Consider the following 14347-nt stretch of genomic DNA (forward strand, 5'->3'; position numbering starts at 1 on the left):
GCAAACAAACCCAAATATGCCAATATTAATGCTTTTGGTTTTTTTTTAGTTCACTGAAACTCAAGACATGATTGGTTCTCCTTACCATAGATGCGCTGCCAGAGCACCACCAGACCAGTGAAACCGATAAAAAAGAAGATTCCACCCAGCACAGTCTTCCACTCACTGGAGGGCTTCTTCATCTCTGCATACGTGTCTTTAAACATAATCCTGTACACTGAGGCACAAAACAAAAACTGGCTGATGATTGAATAATGTGGGAGTACAAATAAATGAATTATTGGCAGCTTATTCACACATAGAAAATGAGAGAAATCTAACCCTTTAAAGTAAATATTACTAAGAAAATAGAAAGAAAATCAAATATTTAACAAAACCACATCAATTATTGGCACCCCTAGAAATTCCTAGGAATAAAATGCAATGTTATATTAAGAATAAATATATCTCCATCTATCTCATATATATTTTGTATACATTATATATACACACTGATCAGCCATAACACTATGACCACCTGCCTAATATTGTGTTGGTCCCCCTTTTGCTGCCAAAACAGCCCTGACCCATCCACTAGATCCCTGAAGGTGTGCTGTGGTATCTACTACAAAGACGTTAACAGCAGATCCTTTAAGTCCTGTAAGTTGTGAGGTGGGGCCTCCATGGATTGGACTTGATGGCCAGCATACCCCACAGATGCTCGATTGGATTGAGATCTGGGGAATTTGGAGGCCAAGTCAACACCTTGAACTCTTTGTCATGTTCCTCGAACCATTTCTGAACAATTTTTACAGCGTGGCAGGGCGCATTATCCTGCTGAAAGAGGTCACTTCCATTAGGCAATACTGTTGCCATGAAGGGGTGTATCTGGTCTGCAACAATGTTTAGGTAGGTGGTATGTGTCAAAATAGCATCCACATGAATGCCAGGACCCAAAGTTTCCCAGCAGAACATTGCCCAGAGCATCACACTGCCTCCGCCAGCTTGCGTTCTTCCCATAGTGCATCCTGGTGCCATCTCTTCCCCAGGTAAACAATGCACACGCACTCGGCCTTCCACATGATGTGAAAGAAAACGTGATTTATCGGACCAGGCCACCTTCTTCTATTGCTCTGTGGTCCAGTTCTGATGCTCACCTGTCTATTGTAGGCACTTTTGGCAGCGGACAGGGGTCAGCATGAGCACTCTGACAGGTCTGTGGCTATACAGCCCCATACACAGCAAGCTGCGATGCACTGTGTGTTCTGACACCTTTCTATCATAGCCAGCTTTAACTTTTCAGCAATTTGTGCTATAATAGCTCTTCTGTGGGATCAGACCAGACGGACTAGACTTCACTCCCCACGTGAATCAGTGAGCCTTGGGCGCCCATGACCCTGTCACTAGTTCACAAGTTGTCCTTCCTTGGACCACTTTTGGTATGTACTAACCACTGCATAATGGGAACACCCCACAAGGCCTGACGTTTTAAAGATGCTCTGACCCAGTCATCTAGCCATCACAATTAGGCCGTTGTCAAAGTCTCTCTAATGCTTACCCTTGCCCATTTTTCCTGTTTCCAACACATCAACTTCGAGAACCGACTGGTCACTTGCTGCCTAATATATCTCAACCCTTGACAGGTGCTATTGTAACGAGATAATCAATATTATTCACTTCACCCATCAGTGGTCATAATGTTATGGCTGATCGGTGTATATATCTTGATAGTGCATGGACAAGAGTGCGGTTATACTGAATATTGGCACAGCTGTGATTCAGAGAAATGGACATTATAATCAGGATCAAATACAAACAGGCAATTTTCTCCTCCTTCGAAAGGTTGTTCCATGGTCCTTTCTCCTTCTGTTTCAGACTCTCCTCAGTAGCAGTAAGGGAATTGTTGTAAGGTCTGTCTGGTAGCGGGGAGTCCCGACGATCCCAGTACATGGGCAGAGACATGTCAGCCTGCTGTGACACTTTTGAGTCAGAATGGAGGAAAACATGATCAGTGCAACCGAGTAAAAGAATAACTTGCAAATCTGAAGGCATCAGAGTTGCTTTTACTGCACCCTAAGACAAGAGCATCACCTACTGGATAAATAACCAACACTAGCCACTTTACAGCTACATAAACTGCTTGATCAGTACAGCTAGCACAAAGCATATAGTGTAATATAACCATTACCGTGGCCATGGCTGGCCATCCTGGTACTAGCCGTGCTGAGAGCTGCCACTGCCCTTCTGGACAACAGCGTTCCCAGTCGTCCTGCAGTCAGGCACAGCATCTGAGACACAAAGGATGAACATACACACATAATTTAATCATCTTCAAAAGGATTTACTTAATCTAATCCAAATGCAATCTCCTTCAGTCTGGATTTCATTTATGGATCACAGCATTAACCTTCAATTTTAGGTTGCAAGAAGTGAAAAGATGAATAACAGTTCTTTTTTTTTTTTTCTGAACATCAGCCTGGCCTGTGTGTCACTGCAGCATGTGGATGTGAAGACACCATGTTAGTACACAAAACTACTTAATCGCCTAGCTGGACACTGTTCAGTGTTAGGATCACTTTTTGTCTTTTCAGCATGGGTTCATCTGAGGACGGCAAACTATGTGCCTTGGACAAGTAAAGAAAGAAAAGAGACGTAAAAGCGATTGCTTTTAGTGGACACACACATGCCTGCGCCACAAGACCCAACCAAAATGGGCGAATCTGGCATTAGTTCAAGTGCAAGCTGTGCACAAGAATAAACAGCTCGCTCTTACTCCATTAACCAAGACAACATGTCGGATATCTACAGATCTCAAAGAATTCATTTTCCTGATATACTAAAGGACATGCATCTGGTGGCAAATGTATTATATAAACCAAATTATAGTTTTTTCCCCCCTTCTCATGGTATTATGAAAGAAAGAGCATGCAACACTCACAGTGTACTACACTAAAACCCAACGCACGTTCTAGAAATCGACAAAAACAACAAACAACAAACAAAAACAAACCCTGCAGCTAGAACACTTGTTTGCTTTCCCCCCGGCTGCCATTAGAACATGGACTTTTGCCTTTTTGCAGTAATGACAACAATGTTTTCATCATTATTCTGCATTATTTTAATAAATAACCTGCACTAATTTCCTTCATCTTTATGCAAGTTTTATAGCAAACCAAAGCGGCCTTCATTAAAATGAAATATGCGCCACAACTTCGCATTAAAACAGTGCTACACTTCACAAACATCCTCTTTGGAGGAAATCTAAATGAATGTACTCACGGATACCCTGAGAATCTGGACCACAGGAATGGAAATAAACCACAAACAAATGAGCCAAAGTCAAAAATTGACTAATCTTCTAATCCCCCTCGAGCGCAAGCCTAGCCCCTAAACTACTGCGGACTGGGTTGCCAGATTGAAATCACAATCTCTGTCCAATCACGGTGATCCAACAAATCCATGATCAAACCAACTACAATTATAAATGCAACAAGTTATACCTACTGTATATATCCTTTTCCCGAGGCTGATATAATTAATTAAAAATAACATGTTGAAAGGTAAACATAGTCCAATCTGGCAACATAGTGGCCACCACTCAGGCCTGATAGAAACGTGGAAGGGAGACAGCTTCTGATTCGACTGTGATAGAGTCTAATTAACCCATTTCATCCCAGCTCTGAGTGCACTGCATGAATTTACCCGCTGAGTGCCACAAACCCTGTGCTGTCTTTTCAAAACTAGTTTAAAAATGTTTCATTTACTCACTTTCTTTATACTTCCTTTCCTTTTCAGAGGTAACCATACACCCTTTAATTGCTAAATTGCTCTGGTCACGTGACTAAGTACGAATTCAAAACAACCTAATTTAATTTATCGGGTGGCTTTCATTAAAAAAAAAAAGTCAGTCTTAATCTAATGCTTTATTAGATTAAATCATTTAAATGGGACATTTAAAAGAGTTAAATATAAAAGTTGTAAATGAACTGAAGAGGTAAAACAGCTCTGATTTCATCTCTTGTTCTGAGAAGCTCAGGTGTGAAGTTTCAGAGAGCTGAGGAAGTGGAAGAGATGTAAACAGGCAGCCCAAGAAATGCAGAAAAAACACGAAAGAGTCAGTAGTAAGGGAGACGCAGAGTTGGCAGCATACAGGGAGAAATAAGGCTGGGGTTGGTTGAGAGACTGCCAGAATGATGGTGTTTATCCACAGCTGCTAAGCAGCCAGACTTGATTCACTTCTTCCAGCTCTGTCATAGAAACAAAACAAATTTGCCAAATTCAAACCCAGGACACTAATCCTAGTGTGATTAAAATATTAGATTAAAATTAGGTGTGAAATATCTCTTTCTGGCAACACAGCTCTGGGTCATTCAAGGTCCCTGTTGGCAAACAGATTTCTCCACCTGCTGCAAGTGAAACACAAACCCTTGGCCTGCCACAGTGTTTTAACCAGTACTACTGGAGTTATGAGCTACAAGTTACTCAGCAAAAATGTACATCTACTAGATAGATACACCAGTGCTCGGGTTCCCAACCCTGGTCCAAGGAGAACCCCCTGTCCTCCACATTTCAGTGTTTTCCCTGCTCCCATCACACCCATTTCGGTTAATCAGTTACTTATCAAACCCCCCTGGTTGGGATCTTGTGCATATTTTTAGATGCATTAGGCTACAAACTACATGCCAAAGTACATTTTAAAATATAGAACCTTTAAGGGTTCTGTGGTTGTTCCTCTGGGGAATCCTTAAAGGTTCTATGTAGAACCCTACACCTACAACCGAATGTTTCCTCATCAGAAAGGGTTCCCAGTAGAACCCTTTTGTTTCCTTAAAGAGTACCAAATACCAAGACAGTTTAACTAAAACACCTGACACATTCTAGGTATTAACAAGAAAATCATTTGGAGTTTGGACCACACATTTACCCAGTTAATACATATAGACTCTATATAAAGGGCACGGTGGTTTGGCGGTTAGCATGTGTGCCTTGCAACTCCAGGGTTGGGGTTTCGAATCCCGCCTCTGCCCTGTGTGTGTGCAGAGTTTGCATGTTCTCCCCATACTTCGGGGTTTCCTCTGGGTACTCTGGTTTCCTCCTCCAGTCCAAAGACATTGTTATAGGCTGACTGGCATTTCCAAATTGTCCGTAGTGTGTGATTGTGCCCTGCAATGGGTTGGCACCCCGTCAAGGGTGTCCCCTGCCTTGTGCCCCAAGATCCCTGGGATATAGGCTCCCCCGTGACCCTATGTAGGATGAGCAGTACAGAAGGAAGGACTCTATATAAAGTATCTTGATTAGGGGCACCTCTTCATCTAACTACCTACAAGAATAATTATCGAAAGAAGCTGCCTGAAATTTTTTTCTCCAGAACACACAATAAAAATGTCCAGTTGTCTCAAATAATAATCTCTCTAACACATATGATTCAACTAACACGGGTAATTAATAGTGGGTGAGTTAGAGTGAGTTAAACACTAAAATATGCAGGACAGGGGGTTCTCCAGGACCAGGCTTGAGAACCTTATATAACACAACATCAAGTATCCTACAGCAGCAAATGACAATGACGACTCAGTGAACAAAACCTGCTGGTTGAAATGTAATTATAGCTGATGGATTAGAAAAACTGATGAAGCACTAAGTTTAGACACAAACATAACAGAGACAGAAAAAACTCCCATTATTTTTCCTTTGCCCCTGACCTACAAGGTCTTTGTGCCTTCAGAGAAATTAATCCAATTTCTGACAGTATGAACTGTTTCAGGACGGTGGTAAATATAGACTTAGAGACAGAGAGGAAGTAAGTTTCCATCCAGCTTCTTGAAATAGTCTTAGCAGTTTGTACGTGAATACAAAACACACATCGAGTTTCCAATTTAATAGATTTAAAAGTCCATCTTTTTTCTTTAAATTTGAGTTTTTGCACAGTTTAAGGAGCAGGGGCATGGTGGCTTAGTGGTTAGCACTTGCACCTCAGGGGGTGGGGTTTGAATCCCATCTCTGGCCTGTGTGCACAGAGTATGCGTGTTCTCCCCCTTGCTTTGGTGGTTTCCTCTGGGTACTCCAGTTTCCTCCCCCAGTCCAAAGACATGTGTTGTAGGCTGACTGGCATTTCCAAACTGTCTGAGTGTGTGTGCGATTGTGCCTTGCGATGGGTTGGTGTCCCCTGCCTTGTGCCCCGAGTCCTCTGAGATAGACTCCAGGCTCCTTTGCAACCCTGTGTAGGATAAGCAGGACAGAGAATGGATGAGATGGACACAGTTTAAGGGTTTTTCTGTTGTCCTGCTTGGAACCTGATAGGAGCATTTCTCTATCAGAAAAGGCTCCGAGCAGAAACTTTTTACTTTTTACGAAACTATCTAATAAACTCTTAAAGAACCCTAAGAGAGTAGAAAGCTTACTACGGTTATTTTTCTTAATTTGCTACAGTATTAAAGACATAACATTGTCATGTGTGACGACGTTTCTTTTTAATAACATACAATTACCTACTGTAGCCTCTAGGTGGCAGCAATTAGCCAATTTAAAATAAAGGTTCGTTAGACACCAGCTCTGGGAAATGCATACCACCACTAGGAGTGTGTGTTCCTCAGTGTCATATCTCTCTAGTGGCTTTCAGTAATAACCAATTTTTATATATGGCCTGTTTAAGTACACTCTTAGACCAAAAAAAAAAAAAAAAAAAAACCTTTTAAGGGTTCTTTGAATAGTTTAGTGTTCTCTGAGGATCTTTTCTATAACATTCTGTTCTAGGGTTCTCCAAAGAGATAACCGAACCCCTTACGGTTTCTAAATTTAACCTTTTTTTTTGAATGTAGGTGGAATATTTGGATGCAGGCAGATGTGATTAATGCTGTAATGTATGTTTAATGACTGGTTTATTCCCACAGTGTTTCCTGTTTGAGACATGCCTTGATCTGAAATAGCTTAGATGTAGACCTATCAAGTTGTGCTATGCCAGTACACTATTTTTTTTTTTTTACAACCGTTTTCTATGTTTAAAGGACAATGGTACCAGTGTAACTATTTCTACATTATTTTGGTTAAACTGCTGAAAGCTTAGAGACCCACTTAATGAGGTCTAAATATGAGTCCAAATAACAAAATCATTTTAATAACTAAATTACTGGAGTGTTATGCATCATTTATAATGTCATCTTCTTGATAAGGGGAGTTTTGGGGTTATCATTGGTTCGTAGGGTTATTAAATATGAAATGGAAATGTTCTGATATTTGTGTTTTATGTGTATTTGGAAACATACACATAAAGAATTATATTTCACAAATATTTATTTTAATATGAAATGAAATAAACAATTGTACAATTAGTCTGTTGAGTTTGTTTAGTGTTATTTAGCTTGTTCTTGTAATGCAGATTATTCAAGAATAAACTAGTTCACTGAAAACATGCTAGGCTTTGAGTCTTTGTGTCTTTCAGGGATCTTTCCGGGTGTAAAGTTGGGGTTCTCTGATCAGCTTACTGGTGTCACATGGTTTGCAGACGGTACTACTGACAGCTGGCAGAACAAAACCCAGAATCGATTTGGACACGACAAACTCGCCCCATCTCCCCACCCCACAGAACCTGGCACGTGTCCCCATCAGCTTCCCCCTAAATATAGATTAAACCGAGAACATCCTCACCCCTCCTTCCAGTCGTTACCCCCATTGTTATCACTCAGTCCCACAAGGTCTCCCTTCCTCCCACTCAGCCTTATTATAATCTCAAATTTAGCATTTTTCACTCTCTGGAGGAAACACGCACACCATTTGTCTTCGTCCCCCTCTCCTCTCACATTGTCCTGTCTCTTCACACAACAATAAAAAAGCTGAGATGAAGATTGAAAGAGAAATTAGCCCCTTGACCGATAGTTTGGAGTCAGTCTGGGGACTGTCCATGCATGCAGTCTGAACAGACAGAACCGCAGCAACAGCACTGCACATCACAGGACGCCCACTTCAACAAAAGCATGTGACAGCCGTTTTATGAATATAATGAGTATTCAACAGACTCCTAACTGACAGGCGTCTCCCAACGGCAGGAGTCTCTTACCACTCACCAGGCCTGTCCTTCAGATGGATGCTCATTGCAAACTGGCCAAGAGAAACTCACTGTCTGTTTATTTATGTGAATGTGGTAGAGGAGCTAAATGCAGAACGTGCCATGCAGGCCCCACATTGTCAAGTATGTAAGTGTAGCAATTTTTGTAAAGTGTATATCCATACCATATATAAACATACAGTATAGACTCTGTGAACTACAGATACTACAGTAGACACACCTTGCATAACAGTATTAATATATAAGCACATATACTAGCCCTTATAAGCACTACACACACATAGCTGTAAATTAAACCATAAGTAAGCCATAAATAGCTCAGACTCACATTATGTCTGGAGAAAGTGTTCAAATGCTAGAGATAATCATTATTATTTGCTGTTTTTCTGTTCTAAAAAGTACCACTGACCTCATACTGTGCTAAAAGCGGGGACTGGTAATGGTTTATTTCTAGCAGTGGGCTGACATGAAGACATGCTACAGTATTTTAAGAAAGCATATGGTTTTAACCAACACTTGTGGGAGAAGCCGTAACAGGCCACATAGGCAGAGACATGCTGGTGTGTTAGTAAGGGATCATTTAACTTTTTTTTTTAAATACAACCTAATCATGCACATACACATACTTATTTGGTGGATGTTTTTTTTTTTTTTCCCAGAGAGACTTTCAAGTGATCAAGTGTCAGTTATGTGATTTGAACTTAAAATCCGCTAATCACTAGCACACAACCATAACAATTGAGCTTGTAATACATTAAGCTGAATTTACTAGGTTTCATAATAAACTTTATGAGAGATAAACCCACCAGTGGCCCTAAACAGTAAATTTTTATTTAAGTAATGCATATAACTTTCATAAATTGTCATAAATTTGGTACTCAGCGGTTGATGCCCTGGGCCATTAAGGTATGGTTTGGAGGGTTGAGAGTTCCAGTTTGGACAATAAGAAATGTAACTGCTTTCAGCAAAGCTCCAAAATGTTAATTTTACATCATTTTGCATAAAAGTGGAAATTTGGATGTAAATGTAAATTTGCAGTCAGGAGAATGAGGGTTTCCATACACTTGTTTTAATAAATTTTAAATTTGTGCATAAGGAATCCTGAATGCAAACATGTCCAATTTAAAAATTTAATTTCCTGCACCACCTGTATGGTACCCTGTGATGGACTGGCATCCTATCTAGGCTGTATTCCCATCTTATGCCCAGGCTCTGGATCCACTGCAACCCTAACCAAGATAAAGTGGATAATGAAAATGAATATATGTATGAAGATGAATATATGTGTATGCTCTGTGGAATATGCCATCTTCTTATGCCCTGTTCAAATTTTTTCTATGAATAGTTGATAGTATAACACAATCACTCATATTTTTCTTTTGCTCTTCTTTCCAAAAATCTGCTTAAAACATGAGCAGTATGTGTGTGGGAGGTGCAAGTACTAGTTTCCAAAACCTAAGATGGCATCAAGCATAACACTGTGTTTGCCGGTGTCACCAGTTTACTGGCTGGTCTTCATCTCACTGTTTCTCTTCTGGTACAGCCTGTTTGAATGCTGGCATCACAAAAGAGCCTGAGGCATGCTGGGTAAATGGGTCACTCTCAGTAGTAGCCTGTTCTGAGAGCCTTGTTTGCTTTCTGTTGCTCATTTTGTGTGCTCACCACAGCTTTTTGTTGGGTCCTGAGCTGTACCTCCTCTCTCTGTTTCTGCTTCAATAGCAGTAACGTCCTGAGCAGAATGTGTGTACGTGTATAGAGCCTTTATAACCTCACTTATCCACTCATTAGAGCTCCTCCATCTTTGTTCCAGGTTTGTTCTTCTGTAACACAACAGCCCTTGCCATAGTGAGAATATTCATTCATAATTACAATGACCAGCTGGGAATAGCAGTCTTATTTGCATTTTTTTTTTTTACATGAATCTACAGACAGGATATGTAATGAAGGAAATTAGATCAAGCGTTTTGCCCCAGGGCGTGACAGCCGTGCTCTGCCTCCTCTGCAGGCACAGTCAAAACCCAAGCAACAAGTTTGGCTTCTTACAAAAGAGTGTGTGTGCTTGCATACTTGTTTGAGTGCCAAATCATGACACTAGCTTCATTTTACTCCATAAACTTATCACACAGCATCATCAAGTTTTATTTGCGATGGTTAAAAATAGAAAAAGAAACACCAGATTAGAAACACCAGATTGCGCCCATACACATGAAGAATATATCTTCTAATGTGCACCTTTGGAGGTTCCTACTCTGTACTTCTCTGGTAACATGAAACTAAAGAACTACACAAAGTTATCTAAAATGAGAAAGTTGTGTCTGTTGTGATGAGGAAATTTGCATTCCCTGTATAGCAATCACATTCTCTATGACTTTAATAACAAAGGAGTGGTGTTCCCATTTGATTATTTAACAATTATGTAAGACTGAGCCAGGTGTGTAAGCTGATGTATTTATTGCTATTCTGAGTACAAAGAAAGTAGTAACGTTTTCAGCATGAACCAGGAAATTTAATTCCATTCAATTACTAGCATAAAAAACTTATGCAAGTCTTGTGCATGTGTGTGACTTTACCTGTGTGTGAGAGCCTATGACACTCTCCACAGTGTCAAAGTACAAGTCTGCATGTGTAAACTGTGAAATCTACACATACAATATACATGAGAATAGGACCATAACCACGATCAAACATTTAGCTAGGTCCACATTCCAGAAATGTGTCACAGATAATATATCGCAATGCTCACAATATCACAAGTGTGTACCAAATCAATTGCTAATTAATCTCTGTTATGTTATGTTATCCTTCCATTCTTTTATAAACTGCCCTGAATCAAGTTAAACTGTTTAATTTTACTGAGTTACATATTTTGGTTTACAAGACAAGGTACATGTTGATTTCTCAGTTACATTAAATAACATTATTACATTAATGCAATAGTTAATAACGTGCTTTATCATAATTGTAGTATGTTGTTCATGAGTAACCTTACACAACAACTTAAAATTGAACTAACATTGGGTTTATTTATAGCAAGCTTATTTTTCCAGTAATATTGCACTAGTTTAAAAAACAAACAAACAAACAAATTGAGGCTTGCTTTTTTTACATACCACCATTTGCTCTCACAATCACTCACATTTACAGTCCCCTTCGAAATATTGTTCTTTTTTTTTTTTTTTTTTTTTTTTGCACTGAAGACATTTGGGTTTGAGATGAAAAGATGAATAAGAGACAATAGATCAGACTTTCAGCTTTCATTTCCTGATATTTACATCTAGATATGTTAAACAACTTAACACATGGCAAACAGGTGTTTCTTGTTGCTTAGGTGTGCCCTGTTAGATTGATTGTTTAAACAATTAATAGCTCTGAATGCCTACTCTTTTCTTTGAGCCCTGGGTTTCACCTGAGAAGACATTTGTTGTTAAAAAGGATAAACGGACATGGAGACCAGAGAGCTATCTATGGCAGAAAAGCAAGCCATTTTGAGCTGAGAAAAGAGGGAAAATTGATCAGAGCCATTGCACATGCATTGGCCATAGCCAATACAACAATGTGGAATGTCCTAAAAATGAAAGAAACCACTGGTGTACAACCAGATATCGAACAGGTCGGCCAAGGAAAACAACAGCAGCTGATGACAGGAACATTGTGAGAGCTGTGAAGAAAAACCCAAAAACAACAGTCAGTGATATCATCAACAACATCCACAGGGCAGGGGTGAAGGTATCACAATCCACCATTAAAAGAAGACTTCAAGAGCAGAAATATAGAGGCCATACCACAAGATGCAAACCACTCTTTGGTACAAGCCTGGAAAAGCATCAAAAAGAAGAATGCAACAGTTCAGTGATGTCAATGGGTCGCTTGATTCAGTTGTTGCGAACAAGGGATATGCAACCAAATATTAAGTGTTGTTTAATTGAACTTTAAGACCGTCTGTTCCAGTCTTAAAAATTGGGTGGTCTGCATGTTCTAAGTTGTTTAATATGTCTAGATGTAAATATCAGGAAATGAAAGCTGTTCTGATCTATCATCTCATATTCATCTTTTGATCTCAAACCCAAATGTCTTCAGTGTATAGAAAAAAAACCAAAAGATTAACCGTACTGTTCCAGTACTTTCGGAGGGGACTGTATATCAAATGTTGTTGCATATTCTCACATATTTATTTAAAAGCTATGTCAGACATCAGCCTAAAATATGTGCATTGCATACCTCTTAACAAGAAGTTAGTCTGGTAGTGTAGTGTCTCATGAGAGTTATACCGGATGATTAAGTCTATGGCAAGTCTAGGTCCAGAGCAAGGGCAAAGTGCTAAGTCCAGGACAAACCTAAAGTGTCCTTCTCAGTCACTCTCAGGTCAGTTGAGAAGCAGTCATCACTGCTGATTGAGTAGTCTTGGAATGCAAGTTTTTGCACATAGTAGGCTAGATTTTGCCACTGCATTATCAGGTTGTTATTGATTCCATATTGAATTCAGCTACATGAAAGGTAAGAAACAAAAACCTTTCTAAACTACAGAGGTCCAGACCTCGGTGTCCCTCATAGCTAGTTACAGCCATGCTTGAGTCTACACTGCAGGATAAGAACTACAAATGCTACCGTAGACAATCCTAATGAATTATCAAAAAAAGTAAAAATAAACACACAATTCTTTCCCAAAAGCAGATTTTGGCTGCACTCTTCCTGAGGTTGTAAATCATAACTAACTTCAGCAACTCTATTCCGCTTCTTTGTCTTTGTCACACATCTCTCTTTACTCATCTGTTGAAGGGAAAGATTTGCTAATTAGGTCGCACATATGTGACCTCCTGTTAGGAAGTGATGAAGCTGCTCACCTTTTAGCCTCTCTGTCAAACAACACTGCCTTTTAATCTTTTTCCTGTGACTTCCTTGTTTTTTTACACTCCCTTGCATCCACTTCCTTTTTGTGCTCAGGCCACTGTTTTCCTGTATGCTGCTGTTCTGCTCAGTTTGTGTTGGTCAGTGTTAATAAATATAATAAAATGCTTTAAATGAGCACTCCAGTGTTGTTATCTCTAACTACTACATCTGTAGTGTATGAGCTATTGTGACAGACAACACTTTGAATGTTTCTCTGATGAGGAGCTGTTTAATCAAGATTAGATATGACGGAAGTCTAACTGTTAAATGTACTGGTAAATGAATAACATAATTGTGTGCGACTGATGCACAACAAAAATGTAGAGAAAATATAGATAACTGTACTTTTTACTTTATTGCTCTATGGTTTGAAATCAGAATATCTTCAGTGAGGCATACTTTCATGTCTGTATCCTTCTAATGTTTATCATTAGAGAGCAACCTTTGTAGTTTTTAGCTCACTTCATATAGTTAAGCAAATGATTATTGGTGAATTTCAAAACCTTTCCTTAGGATTTTATTATAAATATGTTTTGTGTCAACAGGCTTTTTTCTGTACAAGGAAACATATTAAGATTATTCGGGGTGATAATTACACATGATAAAGTGGATAGAAATTAGGTTGAAAAACTTAATTTACTAAAATTAAATTTTTTAAGTGACATTTTCATAGTGAATTAATTATATATTACTTAAACATACTCCTTTGTTTATTTTTTCAGGTTGGTGCTGATATTGCACCCTCTATTCTAAGCAATTTGTGAAACTGCTGATAAAGAAAATGCCAGATATTACAATTTAGAATGATGTGGATTTGTTTCACTGCAGATCTAATGCCAGTGCACTGCAGCTATCTGTCTCGGAGTTTCAGCCATATTTGCAGAGTTCCGGGACAAAAACATTGGGCTCCATCCATTATTCATCTTGCTGTATAATTCATAGTTTAAATAAGTGCTCCTGTGAAAGGAGCTATCACTTTGTACTGAACATGAGCATGTGCTTTGTGGTTCTTTACTGCCAGGCAGGTTCAAGAGTGTTAGCTTAGTATAGGGAGAGAGAAAGTGAAAGAAAAAGTGACAGGAAAGGAGCGGTGCACTACCAATAAATGCCTGTTGGTACCTAAATTACCCTTTTGGTTTTGTTTCTCTGATTGAGTGTGTGTCTGTTTTTTGTTAGTTCTGAGTGATAGAGGATGAAGTTTTTCTATCTGTTTCAAGCGAAATATTAGTATGTTTGCATGCAAATACAATACTGTGTGTTTTTATAGATTATCTATATTTGGATGAGTAGTAGGCGTGTTTGCTTGCCCTACCATGATTTTATACAAAGAACCATGGCACATGCAGGCTCAAACCCTGACCTTTGGTGTCTAGTCACACTCATCCGTTCTCCTGCCCTCCTCCTCCCTTCACTCTCTCC

At 39.4% G+C, this 14347-nt stretch overlaps 1 protein-coding gene across 2 annotated transcripts in view; it reads right to left on the reverse strand.

Annotated features, from left to right (window-relative positions):
* The window catches only part of LOC113530844 (cytochrome c oxidase subunit 4 isoform 2, mitochondrial), a 4434-nt gene extending 813 nt beyond the window's left edge, over positions 1 to 3621 (reverse strand). The window contains exons 1-4 of one of the 2 annotated variants that reach the window (XM_026921201.3): positions 3484 to 3621; positions 2168 to 2267; positions 1797 to 1958; positions 86 to 217 (exon numbers count right to left, since the gene is read on the reverse strand). In XM_026921201.3, the coding sequence (XP_026777002.2) occupies positions 86 to 217; positions 1797 to 1958; positions 2168 to 2267; positions 3484 to 3531 (442 nt within the window). In that variant the 5' untranslated portion in view covers positions 3532 to 3621. Of the gene's footprint in view, positions 1 to 85; positions 218 to 1796; positions 1959 to 2167; positions 2268 to 3258; positions 3409 to 3483 lie in introns of those variants that run through there. The other variant, XM_026921202.3, reaches the window with a different exon arrangement.
* Between the last annotated feature and the right edge of the window lie 10726 nt (positions 3622 to 14347).

This window comes from Pangasianodon hypophthalmus, chromosome 16 (genome assembly GCF_027358585.1).
Source record: "Pangasianodon hypophthalmus isolate fPanHyp1 chromosome 16, fPanHyp1.pri, whole genome shotgun sequence".
Classification (NCBI taxonomy): Eukaryota; Metazoa; Chordata; class Actinopteri; order Siluriformes; family Pangasiidae; genus Pangasianodon; species Pangasianodon hypophthalmus.